Source organism: Staurois parvus, unplaced genomic scaffold (genome assembly GCF_062004578.1).
Source record: "Staurois parvus isolate SC_StPar_1 unplaced genomic scaffold, SC_StPar_1.0 ptg000472l, whole genome shotgun sequence".
NCBI classification, from domain to species: domain Eukaryota; kingdom Metazoa; phylum Chordata; class Amphibia; order Anura; family Ranidae; genus Staurois; species Staurois parvus.
Window position 1 is genome coordinate 2,849,552 of NW_028318268.1, and position 15,244 is coordinate 2,864,795.

At 42.0% G+C, this 15,244-nt stretch overlaps 1 protein-coding gene across 1 annotated transcript in view; it reads right to left on the minus strand.

The window, feature by feature from the left end:
- SH3GL3 (SH3 domain containing GRB2 like 3, endophilin A3) overlaps window positions 1–15,244 on the minus strand; it is a 157,774-nt gene that overhangs the window by 27,694 nt on the left and 114,836 nt on the right. The window contains 3 exon segments of the mRNA XM_089689396.1: window positions 8,860–9,022; window positions 10,981–11,060; window positions 11,062–11,111. Of these exon segments, the coding sequence (XP_089545522.1) occupies window positions 8,860–9,022; window positions 10,981–11,060; window positions 11,062–11,111 (293 nt within the window).

A 15,244-nucleotide genomic window follows, 5' to 3' on the forward strand; every position in this document is an offset into this window, starting at 1 on the left:
GCTTGAAAATGAAAGAGTGATGGCAGTTTACAAATCATGTTCTGATTTTTCTGATTTTTCCTTTGCACACTCTAGCTGTGCTGTGCTGCTCAATGCATTCCTATGGGAAAATTTCGCCGCAAAAACCGCGATATTTCTTGAACGATTCGGCGAAACGTTCTACAAAGTAATAGCAATCCGATCGGGATCAATGCGCACGTTTTGATATATTACTTGTCTTTGTAGTGTAAAAACTGTGGGAGGAGTTAGCGTGGCAAATATGGCTATAATAAGAATAAGAATAAGAATATATATGTGAGATAACAATAAGTGTTCCTTGCTATGCAAGAACACTTAATAAAAGTTTAGGTGAACTGATAAAGCACTTCAAAGAATGTCCATAAGGGGGCAATGTTTAGTTCCTTTCTCATTGAAGTACTGGAAGTAAACATTCTCTACACATTTATCTAATTGATCATTATATTGAACTAATGTGTCTAAGGGCTCATGTACACTGCAGCTGATAAACTCACGTTTAGGAGCTGTTCTGCGTTTTTTTCAGCAGCCCCTGAACTCACCCTAATGTTTTCCTATGTGTCCATGTACACATCTTCGTTTACAGTCGTTTACAGGGATTTGAGTTTACAGTTGTTTTTTTGAACGCAAAAAACTTGCGTTCAGCAGTCGATTTTATCAGTGTTTCAAATGCCAAATGCTTGTAAACGCAGCAATTTGCATTTATAAGAGCTTGCATTTGGAATTTTTTTTTTAACTCTGCCAGTTCCCGATGCTGTCCAGAGCCTTTTTTCATCATGAAAAATGCATGGAAAGTGTTTTCAGGGTACTCAGATGGATAAAACACTGAACACAGGATGTTCCTACCAACTTGTCACACATTGTAATGACCAATTCACACCTCAGACCTCTCCCACCCTTGGAAACAAAAGATATGTTAATGACCATTCACACCTCAACTTCCTCATGAAGACTCCCTGCCAGGTGACCTTAATGACTCCTCCACCAGACACCTTCCCACCCTTGGAAACAAAAGAAATGTTAATGAGCAACTCCCACCTAAGTAATCTCATCACATACTGCTGTCTCTGCTTCTGCTCTCTGTATTTCTCTGAAACAGTCTGAAATAGTTAATAATTTACCACTTTTCAGTGCAGTCTGGGCATTTGGGAGATTTTTCTGTACTTATGTTTAAAAAACGCTTCTAAACGCAAACGCACATAAATGCGGTATGCAAACGCGGCTAAACAGACATTTTTTAACCTACATTTTCCAGCAGTCAGTTTCCATTGTTCAGAAGTGTCCCGTGTACATGGGGCCTAAGACCTACTTCTGGACAAGGGTTTAAAAACATATTCAAATTCAACTCGTTTCTATGTGGATTAGGTTCTTTTTGGCTGACTGAGATGATAATAAATAAGCACACCCTAATAAGCTCATCCATATGAATACAGGTCATGTTATTAATGCACATGTGATGTAATCAGCCAATTATTATGTATGCGGAAGGAAGGAGGTGGGCTGCACATTACTATACAATCGCTGGAAATTTCAGAATGTAAAATATGTGTATTTATTATTTTTGAAAGGTGTGCTTAGCCTTTAATATCAACCTGTAACTAAAATGTAAAATCTCGTTCCATTCGGTCTCCTCTCAAATTACAAACTTACTGACACATCAGTCTGGATGTCACAGCATTTAATCAAACTCAATCTTTCTAAACCCGAGCTAAAATATTCCCCCTCCCACCCCCGACTATGCCCCCTCCCCTGACCTTTCCATCAAGATCCATCAGGAATACAGGGCATGCTATTAATTTTCATGTGCTGTAATTAGCCAATTATTATGTATGCGGAAGGAAGGAGGTGGACTGCACATTACTATACAATTGCTGGAGATGTTCTGCTTGCCCGAACCAGGTCACATGTACCCAGCGCTGATCATTTGACTTCGGAAGGCTGGAGAAGGTTTAGGCTGAACTCCAGGCAGACGGCTACAAACGCAGTACATATATAGAACCCATTTTACCCGTCACAGAAGCTATATTCCGGTCCATTCAGTTTTCACATTTGCACATGCCTGTCAGAAAACAGGGCCAGTCTGCTCACCTGGCTATTCTCTACTACAGCTTAAGCCCAAGTTAAAGCAGAGATCCAGTCTGCGGTGAGAAAAATAAGTCAGCAGCTACAAAAAGTGTAGATGACGGCTATTAAAATTAGCAGCCACTCACCTGTCCCTTGATCCAGCGGTGGGCTCACTGTAGCCAAGTCCACCAGCCATCCTCTGTCCCCGTCACCAGCATCTTAAGTGTGGGCACCTGGTTGTGACAGCTTGCAGCTCCATAGCCGGGTTACCATTGTACATGCGCAAGCAGCGCTGCCCATTCCACAGTCTTCTGAGACCCGTCACATGTCCCAGAAGACTGTGGGGGGGGGGGGGGGAGGGGGGGGGAGGTGGTAGGAGAACTTCCGCTGCTAATCAACTAGGCGGTTGGATCGGAAACCTGTCAGAATTGAGTACTCACTCACTTGCCACCCACCCCTCATCTCCCCTAAGGTGCCAATTCCTAACGGGATAATTCCTCCCCCTTTGGGTGGAACTCCACTTAAAAAAAATAAAATAAAAATGATATATATATAGAATATATATATATATATTATATACACACATACTTACCTTTAGGGGAAGATATGTCCCTTGTGCTGTAGAGGTCACTGGAGTAAGAAAACTTCTGCTAAACAAGGACCCATCATCCCTTTCAGCTCCACCATACTATAGCTCCAATGAATGAAGCAGCATTCATAGACCACTTTTTAGAGAAGCTGTTGTAAGGGATATGAAAAGCAAAGCTGGGCACAAAGGGTGGGCACAGTCAGGCACTCTTGATGAAGCTTTCTTAGATCTATTGGGGGTGTACCAGAGGAGGACGATTTCCACTAAACCAGGACACAGCAGAACAAGGGACATACAGTATCTCTATGAAGGGAAGTAATGTCCCTTGTGTTTATACTTTAAGCAATACAGATAAGTCACCTGCTCCCAGAATGTGACTGGACAGTGAAGAGACGTTAACAGATTGTTTAATTGTTCTCTTTTCTTGCTCTGGTCTCTCCTCCTGTTAGTAGGTTCCCTGCCACATACACGGAAGGAAATAAGTATTTGATCCCTTGTTAATTTTAAATGTTTGCCCACTCACAAAGAAATGATCAGTCTAAAAATCGAATGGTAGGCGTAATGTAACACTGAGAAACAGAATAGCAACAAAAAAATCAAAAGAAATGCATGTCTAACAAATGATGCACTGATTTGCATGTTCATGAGGGAAATAAGTATTTGATCCCCTTCACAAAACATGACTTAGTACTTGGTGGCAAATCCCTTGTTGGCAATCACAGAGGTCAGACGTTTCCTATAGTTGACCACCAGGTTTGCACACATCTCAGGAGGGATTTTGGCCCACTGCTCTTGGCAGATCCTCTCCAAGTCATTAAGGTTTGGTGGCTGATGTTTGGCAACTCGAACTTTCAGTTCCCTCCACAGATTTTCAAACAGATTAAGGTCTGGAAACTGGCTAGGCCACTCCAGGACCTTAATGTGCTTCTTCTTGAGCCACTCCTTTGTTGCCTTGGCCGTGTGCTTTGGGTCATTGTCATGCTGGAACACCCATCCACAACCCATTTTCAATACCCTGACTGAGGGAAGAAGGTTCTCACCCAAGATTTGGGGGTACATTGCCTCGTCCATCATCCCTTTGATGCGGTGCAGTTGTCCTGTCCTCTTAGCAGAAAAACTCCCCCTAAGCAGAATGTTTCCACCACCATGTTTGACAGTTGGGATGGTGTTCTTGGGGTCATAGGCAGCATTCCTCCTCATCCAAACACGAGTTGAGTTGATGCCAAAGAGCTCAATTTTGGTTTCATCTGACCACAACACTTTCAACCAGTCCTCCTCTGCATCATTCAGATGTTCAGTGGCAAACTTTAGACGGGCCTGGACATGTTCTTTCTTGAGCAGAGGGACCTTGCGGGCACTGCAGGATTTCAATCCTTGGCGTAGTGTGTTACCAATTGTTTTCTTGGTGACTGTGGTCCCAGCTGCCTGGAGATCATTGACAAGATCCTCACGTGTAGTTCTGGGATGATTCCTCACTGTTCTCAGGATCATTGACACTTCATGAGGTGAGATCTTGCATGGTGCACCTGACCTATGGAGACTGACAGTTGTTTTGTGTTTCTTCCATTTGCGAATAATTGCACCAACTGTTGTCACCTTCTCACCAAGCTGCTTGGTGATAGTTTTGTAGCCCAGTCCAGCCTTGTGTAGGTCTACAATCTTGTCCCTGACATCCTTTGACAGCTCTTTTGTCTTTGCCATGGTGGAGAGTTTGGAATCTGATTGTTTGATTGCTCCTGTGGACAGGTGTCTTTTATACAGGTAACAAAATGAGATTAGCAGCACTCCCTTTAAGAGACTGCTTCTAATCTCAGCATGTTACCTGTATGAAAGACACCTGGTAGCCAGAAATCCTGCTGAATGATAGGGGATCAAATACTTATTTCCCTCATGAATATGCAAATCAGTGCATCATTTGTTAGACATGCATTTAATTTGAATTTTTTGTTGCTATTTTGTCTCTCAGTGTTACAATACACCGAACATTAGAATTTTAGACTGATTATTTCTTTGTGAGTGGGCAAACATTCAAAATCAGCAGGGGATCAAGTACTTATTTCCTTCACTGTATGTGAAAGCAGCAAAACCTGAATGCACTGTCTGGGGGGTTATACGTGAGGTGGTGGGGGGGGACAAATGCATTTTCAGCATGAGGTGACCAGAGAGGAATTCATTTTGAGGGGAGAGTGTGGTGGCTGGCGAGGGATGTGCTGTGACCAGAGTTTAGGGAGAGATACCTTATGAGGTGTTGTTGGGGGGTGAAGTGTCCAAAGAGGGATGTTCTTTCCAGGAGGTGAAGTGGGTAGGAAGGGGTAGGTTAGCTAGGGAGTGGTGACATTTAAGTGGGGGCAAGGTATCCAGGGAGGAATGCAGTGTGAGTGGGGGGGCTGTTGATGGTAGACATAAGGGGGACGAGGTGGGTGACAGATAAGCACAGTAATTGTGAGATGGTCAGGGGTATAGAAGTGCTCTCATCAGAGTATAGTGGGTTGCCAGAGGTTGTCGGCTCTTTTATCTCCTGTAGCCTTGTTCTGCTCACTTTAGGTCCATCTTCCAGCACTCCCCCCCATCACTCCTGTTCAGAACTTGCCCCTGTGATTTGCATAGTTCCTCATTGGTCCTGATCTCCCCTCTATTGCTATGTGTTTTCTGTGTGTTGACTCTATCCGACCACACTGCAACCCAAGAACCAGCCACCGCTGCTACAACCAGCTGTGCCTACCAAGCTGATGACCCTCAGCAACCAGATATTCAGAACAGCAGCAGAAATAAGGGGCAGCACCACACAGAGCAGCCGGGGTAGCAGTAGCAACTCCCTCTAGCTTGGGCTGCTGTACTCACTGGCTCTGGTAGAGGGCAGACATTCCCACATCTGTCTCTGGGCGATGGCAGACATGAGGGTGAGACGGAACTTCAGGGATACAGGGAGGGCCTGGGTCTCCTGGCCACAATACTGCCGCTGTGTATTGGAATTGGGGTAAGTGTGCATGGGAGCTGTAAGCAGCATGCAGGAGGGCAAGGAGTGTCCCGGAGAGTTGGGTGTGGTGCGCTAAGGAGCCAATAGCAGTGTGCACAGAGATGGGTAATCAAGAAACATGATACCTGTTTCCGATTTGTGCATCTCTTTCCAGCCACAATCTTTAGTATTATTTTTAATACTATAGGATGAGTTACTTTATTATGCTCCATTATATCTGCCTTTAGACTTTAATTATGGGAAGCTACAGTAATATGGTTCAAAATATGCCAACCATTTATTACTTATTTGTACAATATCAGTATATTCTGCATCATTTTATAGCGCATAGTGAAAAATACATTAGTCCAGGACTTCTCCAGAGCTTCCCCCATCCTCTGGGACTCTCTACCCCAATTTATCAGACTATCGCCTACTCTGCTCACTTTTAGGCGATCTCCAAAAACCTCTCTTCAGGGAAGCCTATCCTGCCCTCAGCTAATAATGGAATCTTCTATTCCTCCTACCATCCATCCCCCACATCTCATTATTACTTTTTGTACCACTAGCCCCTCCCTCCTGGAATGTAAGCGCCAAGGAGCAGGGCCCTCCTTTCCCGCTTGTATTGAACTGTATTGTTGCTGTATTGTCTCCCGTTATATTGTAAAGCGCTGAGCAAACTGTTGGCGCTATATAAATCCTGTATAATAATAATAGTCCTGGCCCCAGCTCTGTTCATGACCTCTTATGGCTATGCAATTCTGCTGTAACTTGTGTGGTAAGGGGTATATATTTGTGAAAGTACATTTTGGCAGAATCCTTCAAACAAAGGGTTCTAGTTATAAAAACAGTTGCAGTGCAAATGTCTTAAGCATTCCCACAGCCATCACAATTAATCTGTTTTTTTTTTTCTAATAGGTTTATTTCTTATGATGGTTAGCTCCAGCTAATGGCTATATTACTGAATTTTTGCAATTATTTCAAGAAAATACTGTGTTATGACCACTAGATGGCACTGACAATCATAAAAAAAAACAAAAAAAAAAAATAACATAAAATACAGGCACTCTTAATGGCGGCTGTGTGAAGAGTTAAAGTGGTCGTAAAGGCAGAAGTTTTCATTCTCCGCATGGGGGTAAAAAAAAAAACCTTCTGCATGCGACTTTCCCCCTTAGCCCCCCTGAATACTTACCTGAGCAGATCTCAATCCAGCACTGGTACGAGAGCAGAGGCTCTCTCCCTCCTCATTGGCGCACATACAGCAGCAGCAGCCATTGGCAGAGCCAACTCAGGAGCGAGCAAGCACAAGTACCCTGAAAGCAAGCTGCTTGCTATAGGGGCACTCGGGAAGGGGCCAGGAGCACCGGTGGAGGACCCGAGAAGAGGATTGGGGCTGCTCTGTGCAAAACCACTGCACAGAGCAGGTAAAGATGACATGTTTGTTATTTAACAAAAAACATTTTCAGCTTTCAGTGCGATCACATTTTGAATGACAATTGCGCGGTCATACAACACTGTACTCGTATGAAATTTTTAGCATTTTGTTGAGACAGAGCTTTCTTTTGGTGGTATTTATTCACCACAGGGATTTTTATTTTTTTGCTATGTAAATGAAAAAGACCAAAAATGTTGGGAAAAAAAGTGTTTTTCCTATACAATTTTGCAAATAATCTTCATAAATCTTGGCCAAAATGTATTCATCTATCTCTTTAGTAGAAAAAAAAATAACCCAAATTAGTTTATAACCAAAAATTATGGTTTTATTTTTTTTTTTTTTAGATATACTGTCACCCTAGCAGTACAGTGTCACCATAGTGACACTGTACTACTTGTGGTCGGTGATGAAGAATTTTTTTTTTTTCTTTTTTTACACGGATTGCTTTTATACCCATAAAGGCTGTAAAAGCAATAATTTCTCCTTCTCTCTGGCTGCATTCCTGCAGCCACTGAGAAATACTGTGTGAGCTGTGATTGGTCACAGCTTGTCACGCGCTACATGGCTGTTGTGAATAGCCTTGTACCATGTGACCTCTGTGATCATTCACAGATTTCACAAGTAGTAAGCAATGATGTCTGGAAGTGACATCTTGTTCACTACTGTTCATGTGATCACTGATTGGCCAATCAATGATCACGTGAATCGGGACCTCACACAGAGGTCCCGTACAGTGTTCCGCTGTGTCCTTCGGAAAAAAAGTTGGGATGCTGTGTCCTCCGGACACAGCTGGCACCAATCGCGGTGCCCGCGCTCCTGGGGAACGTGCACAGGCAATGGATGCAGGGGGAAGTTTAGAAACGTCCACCTGCATCGGCAGCACTCCCGTCCGGCCGTTCATCGACATGGGCCAGACGGGAAGAGGTTAATAAACAGAGCAAAAAAGGCTCTAAAAAGGCTCACTAAAGAGCCTTTTTATCTTATTTTTTTCTTTCTATTGTGAATAAAATATGGATTTGTGAGATCTGCATATCACTGCATTCTGTTTTTATGTAGATTTTAAACATCATCCCAACTTTTTTGGAATTGGGGTTGTACAAGTGAATAGTAATTATTTAAAAGAGAAAATGTGGGATTTGAAAATCCCACTGGCTCTAAGCCCAAGAACTGAGCGAACACATGAATACTGCTCGCTCAGTTCTCGGTCAGCTCTAAGCAAAGAGCTGTGACTGTCAGTCGCTGGCTCTCCACTTTACCCCTCCCCTGCTCACTGGAGCGTCGGGCTGGGGAGGAAGCAGGAGCAGCCGGCTCTGGATATCAGCAGTAGGCTGATTGGCTGAACCTGCTGCTGAACAGGCATCTGGGTAGATCCTGACAATTTTGGCTGCCTGGAGTGCCTCTGACATCAGATAATAGCGGGCTTTAGCCTGCTGATTCTGGGTCACAGGAGAACATAAGTAAATGCACTCCTGTAACCCAGAAAAGTATGGCCAAAAAAGTTTTGGCCACACTTTTCTTTTAATATATTACGGTTACTAAAAGGAAAAGTAAGACAAAATTTAACAAAATACTCTATTTATACATTGCATTTTCTTCCCAATTCCTATTTTGTTAACACATTCATAGACTTGACTAGTTTTTCACCCCACTGTCACGGATCTTCATACTGAGCTGTATATGATGACTGGGTTTTCATTGGGTTGCTGCAAATTGAAGTTAAACCATTATGAAGTAATACAAAGCACATTTTCCTTCTGGCAGTGCAGACATGTGTCCCACCCAAAGCAGCTACATACGTACATCATTTTCTAGAAAGTTGAACATGCTCCTCTCCGCTAGTTCTTTAGATTCCTCAAATTTCTCCACCGCTTGTCGGATTTCTTCATCCGCAATTTTCCCTTGTCGCTTCTTTTTATAATCGTAGTCTAAGCGGCGGCCTTCTAGCTTTTTCAGGTGATACTGAGAGAAGGAAACAGTTCATTAAAATGATACAAATCTCAGAGCTTAACATAACAGGTAAAAAGATTTTAGCCTGCAGATGGAATGTGATATCTGAAGATATGGAAGTGTAAAAGGTAGCTGGATGAGTGCATTCAGTTTAGTCAATTGATGGTTATTAACCACCAGTACTGGGAGCAATGACTACCTGGAGATATTTCATTTTATGGGATACAGATTCAGTGAAATACAATGATTTACTCATTAAATGTTAACAATGTAAAGAAAAAAGAAAAGATTGGGAGGGGAAGAAAAAGTAACACAACAATGGTCAAGCACCAATGAATAATACCTGACATTTTAAATAGATACACACCTGAGCAGGGCTTTGGTGGAGCATTATCAAGGATTTAGAGTGGCTGGCGAGAGAGAGAGACAGGCGAGAGAGAGGGAGAGACAGGCGAGAGAGAGAGACAGACGAGAGAGAGAGAGAGACAGACGAGAGAGAGACAGACGAGAGAGAGAGACAGACGAGAGAGAGAGAGAGAGAGAGAGACGAGAGAGAGAGAGAGACAGATGAGAGAGAGATAGGCGAGAGAGAGAGAGACAGACGAGAGAGACAGCGCGGGAGAGAGACAGCAAGAGAGACGGACGAGAGAGAGATAGGCAAGAAAGAGACGAGAGAGACACGGGCGAGAGCGAGAGACAGGCGAGAGAGAGAGCGAGAGACAGACGAGAGAGAGAGAGGCACTTGGCGAAAGACTGAGAGAGAGACAGGCGAGAGAGAGAGAGAGAGAGAGAGAGACAGGGGAGAGAGAGACAGGCGAGAGAGAGAGACAGCAAGAGAGAGAGACAGCAAGAGAGAGAGACAGCAAGAGAGAGAGACAGCAAGAGAGACGGGCGAGAGAGAGCGAGAGAGGCAAGAAAGAGACGAGAGAGAGACGGGCGAGAGTGAGATACGGGTGAGAGAGAGCAAGAGACAGGCGAGAGAGAGAGAGATGGGCGAGAGCGAGAGACGGGAGAGAGAGAGAAAGACGGGCAAGAGCAAGATACGGGCGAGAGAGACGGGCGAAAGCGAGAGACGGGCGAGAGAGCAAGAGAGAGACGGGTGAGAGAGAGAGACAGGCAAAAAAGAGACGAGAGAGAGACGGGCGAGAGAGAGAAAGACAGGCAAGAGCGAGAGACGGGCGAGAGAGAGACGGGTGAGAGCGAGCTACGGGCAAGAGAGAGAGAGCGAGAGATGGGCGAGAGAGACGGACGAGAGAGACAGTGCGAGAGAGACAGCAAGAGAGAGAGACAGCAAGAAAGACGAGCGAGAGAGACGGGCGAGAGAGAGGCGAGAGAGAGAGACAGGCAAGAGAGAGAGAGCGAGACGGGCGAGAGAGAGCGAGACGTGGCATACTCTGATTGGGCCAGGTGGAAGGTGGGTTGGTGATATCATGATCTCCACCTCATACAATCAGGCAACGCCTTGTAGTCAATGAAAAGAAATAGAAGGAGTTCTGTGAATGGAAGCAATGGTGAGTGATCAGCAAAAAATCTACTCCGCACAGCATCCAGAAGACAGCAGCACTGCTGTATACTTCCAATGGCCCAAACTAGACCAATGTAACTATACAATGAAGGTCATACCTAGAAGTCAGCTTTAAGTTCAGGTCTGCTTATGCCACCTGAGCAATACATGTACACAGAAAATTCTATGTTCAGTGATCATCGTGGAACTAGAAAGGGACATGATGGAAGTACAGGAAACAGCTGTGTCCTAACCCATCAATAATCCAGGTAAACACATGCCATCTGGGGAACTAAGGAAAGCAATTTCCTGGCTGAACAGATATTAGAAAATTACTCATTCTGGAATAAATCTCATCTGCACATAGCACACTGAACATGGCGCAATTCCTCAATGCTAGATTTTAGAAATATTGCTGCAATTCTTCTCAAGCTGTGCAATAGATGGAAAATGGTGAATGCTTACCACAAATCTCTTTTAAGTCTTTGTCTTGTAAGGACTGTAGTGGATCAATAAAGTTCTGCTTGACGTTAATATCTAGAGAATCCTTCAACCTCAGCCATTTGCTTCATACATTCCCCAACATCCAACAAAGCACTGCCTGGTATAAATGGAGAGTTTATTGACAAAATGCACAGGCCACAAAGAACTCATTTAGAGACAAACCATAGTCGAACATTTCATGTAGAGTATGTACTGCTGAACTTAGCAATTGTATGACTCTGGTCTACATAAAATATTAAATGTGTCGCGCTCCTCAATATTATTTAGTAGTGAATAGTGTATAAATATAAAATTAATAAATAATAAATAAAAAATAAAATTTAAATAATTCTAAATGGATCCATAGTGATAAAATTTAAAAACCCCTGGTGTTATATTTAATTAACCATACAAATAAAATAGATAGTGTGAAAAAAGCTGATAAATTCAGATTATATGGACACAATATTAATTAAATCAGGTAAACTAAAAAACCCCCATACGTAGTGGTATATTATGTGCAAAACGTATATGTGCAAAAAATGCAAAAATATTTCATAAAACAGTGAAGAAAAAAAAAAAAAAATTATATATATATATATATATATATAATATAAAAAACAGTATACTAATTCATATAAAAATTGATAAATCAAAAATGATAAATAAATAATAATAAAAAATATTAATAAGACAATACAAATAATATAGTTTGCTCACTCTCACTTGTGCAGCCAAAAAAATAGTAATGAGAGCTATATACTAGTTATCGTTAACTCAGGTGACAAATGATTGTCCCAAACGTGGAAAATGTATTACAAATGTATTACATTTTCCTCCTCTGACGTCACGACGCCACCAACAACGGAACGGCGAGTACTGTCACTGTGCGAGGGCACACACATTTTCAAAACGCTCTGTATTACCCTGTGAAAATGTAAGTTTGCATTTGGCTGGAGACACATGAAATTCTATATGAAGGATAAAGCACTATGTGGGAATCTTTCTTTTACATGGACTAAATTGGAGGAGCAAAAGGGAAGAAGAGGATAAAGGAGATAGTCTTTAATAGGACAAGGGGAGATATCTACTTCCATCTATCCAACCCTTATAACACAGAAGAAAAGGCCATCTAGTGGAAGGAAAGGAATATTACAATCTACCTCAACAGCAATACATTTTCCACGTTTGGGACAATCATTTGTCACCTGAGTTAACGATAACTAGTATATAGCTCTCATTACTATTTTTTGGCTGCACAAGTGAGAGTGAGCAAACTATATTATTTGTATTGTCTTATTAATATTTTTTATTATTATTTATTTATCATTTTTGATTTATCAATTTTTATATGAATTAGTATACTGTTTTTTATTTTATATATATATATATATATATATATATATATATATATATATATATATTTTTTTTTTTTTTTTTTCTTTTTTTTTTTTTTTTTCTTCACTGTTTTATGAAATATTTTTGCATTTTTTGCACATATAAGTTTTGCACATAATATACCACTACGTATGGGTTTTTTTTTAGTTTACCTGATTTAATTAATATTGTGTCCATATAATCTGAATTTATCAGCTTTTTTCACACTATTTTATTTGTATGGTTAATTAAATATAACACCAGGGGTTTTTAAATTTTATCACTATGGATCCATTTAGAATTATTTAAATGTTATTTATTTTTTATTATTTATTATTTTTATATTTATACACTATTCACTACTAAATAATATTGAGGAGCGCGACACATTTAATATTTTATTTATTCATTTTCACATAATATTATGAGTATGTGTTTTTGTGTTGATGCACCGTCACATTTATAGGAGTTAATTATTTATAAGTATCTATATACCACCATAGTAGCTCACAAGTTTATATTATTACAATATGACTCTGGTCTACACCGCTCAAGCTATTAAAGGGGAATTTTAGACACTTTAGTGCCTTTTTGACGTGTTAAAGATTATTCTAATGTGTATTAATGGTTTTCTATATACAGGCATACCTCAGTTTACGAACGCCTTGGTTAATGTAATTTTTGGTTTCCGAATAAAAATCCATTGAAAATAATGCCTCAGTTTACAAATTTTTTCCGCAATACGAACAGATTAATTGGTTTTCAATGCATTTACGAATTTTTTTAAATCAAGTACCACCCAGCACGCACATTCCGCTCCTCACAAGACCTCCTTCTCTCTAGTTCCCTGGTCTCCTCCTCCCATGCCCGCCTCCAGGACTTCTCCAGGGTGTCACCCATCCTCTGGAACTCCCTGCCCCAACCAACCAGATTATCACCTACTCTCCTCTCCTTTAGGCGCACCCTGAAAACCCACCTCTTTAGGGAAGCCTACCCCACCCCCTGCTAACTTGCCGACCTCCTCCACTCTTCCTACCACTCCATCCGCCACAGCTATCTCCTCCTGTGCCACTATCCCCTCCCTCCTAGATTGTAAGCTCGAAAGAGCAGGGCCCTCAATCCCCTCATGTTTTGCATTGTATTGGTATTGTTCTGTCACATGTTCTGTCTCCCATTGTAATGTACAGCGCTGAGCGAACCATTGGTGCTTTATAAATACTGTATAATAATAATCATGTCCCTATACAGTACTATGCCTTTAAACTGCACTTTATAAAGAGTTTTGAACAGAAGACTTTTTTTTACTTTTTTCTGACCTCTGGAATGGATTAATTGGTTTTCAATGCATTTACTAATTCATTTTTAATCATGTCCCTGTACAGTACTATGCCTTTAACCACTTGCCTACCGGGCACTTATACAGTTGTGGCCAAAATTATTCAACCCCCACTGAAATTGAGTGTTTTGGCCAGTTTGACATTGCTTTTGATCATTCAGTCATCTTGCTTACATTTACATTAAAGAGGCACTTGTAGGTCAGACAAATATAACATAACAGTTATAATGAAATAACCACAAATGTCTTTTCTGTGCTCACAGCATTATCAGTTTTATTCAACCCCCAAGTGACATTCAATCTTAGTACTTAGTACAGCATCCTTTTACAGTTATAACAGCTTTTAAACGTGAAGCATAGCTTGACACAAGTGTCTTGCAGCGATCTACGGGTATCTTCGCCCATTCTTCATGGGCAAAGGCCTCCAGTTCAGTCACATTCTTAGGCTTGCGCACTGCAACTGCTTTCTTTAAGTCCCACCAGAGGTTCTCAATCGGATTTAAGTCTGGTGACTGCGATGGCCACTCCAAAATGTTCCAGCCTTTCCTCTGCAACCATGCTCTAGTGGACTTGGAGGTATGCTTGGGATCATTGTCCTGTTGAAAGGTCCAACGTCTCCCAAGCCTCAGGTGTGTGACGGACTGCATCACGTTTCCATCCAATATCTCCTGGTACTGAAGAGAATTCATGGTACCTTGCACACGCTGAAGCTTCCCTGTACCTGCAGAAGCAAAACAGCCCCAAAGCATGATTGACCCTCCACCATGCTTCACAGTAGGCAAGGTGTTCTTTTCATCATAGGCCTTGTTCTTCCTCCTCCAAACATAGCGTTGATCCATGGGCCCAAACAGTTCTAATTTTGTTTCATCAGTCCACAGAACACTATCCCACAACTTTTGTGGTTTGTCCACATGGCTTTTGGCATACTGCAGTCGACTCTTCTTATTCTTTGGAGACAGCAAGGGGGTACGCCTGGGAGTTCTGGCACGGAGGCCTTCATTACGCAGTGTGCGTCTTATTGTCTGGGCTGAAACTTCTGTACCCACATCTGACAAATCTTTTCTCAGTTCCTCAGCAGTCACACGGGGACTTCTCTCCACTCTACGCTTCAGGTAGCGCACAGCAGTCGAAGTCAGCATCTTCTTTCTGCCACGACCAGGTAGCGTTTCAACAGTGCCCTTTGCCTTGAATTTGCGAATGATGCTTCCTAAGGTGTCTCTTGGTATGTTTAACATCTTTGCAATCTTCTTATAGCCATTGCCCTTCCTGTGAAGAGAAATCACCTCTTCTCTTGTCTTCCTGGACCATTCTCTTGCCTTCACCATGTTTGTAACCACACCAGTAAATGTCTAGAAGGAGCTGAGTATCACAGTCATTTTAAAGCTGCCTAATTGGTGCTTATTATGCTTGATTGCTGCTCGGTGACATCCACAGGTGTTTTCAATACCTGATGGAAAGCACCTGTATGAACCTCTGTTCTTCAGAGTGGTAGTCTTTAAGGGGTTGAATAATTGTGGCAATGAAGAAACCACATAAGA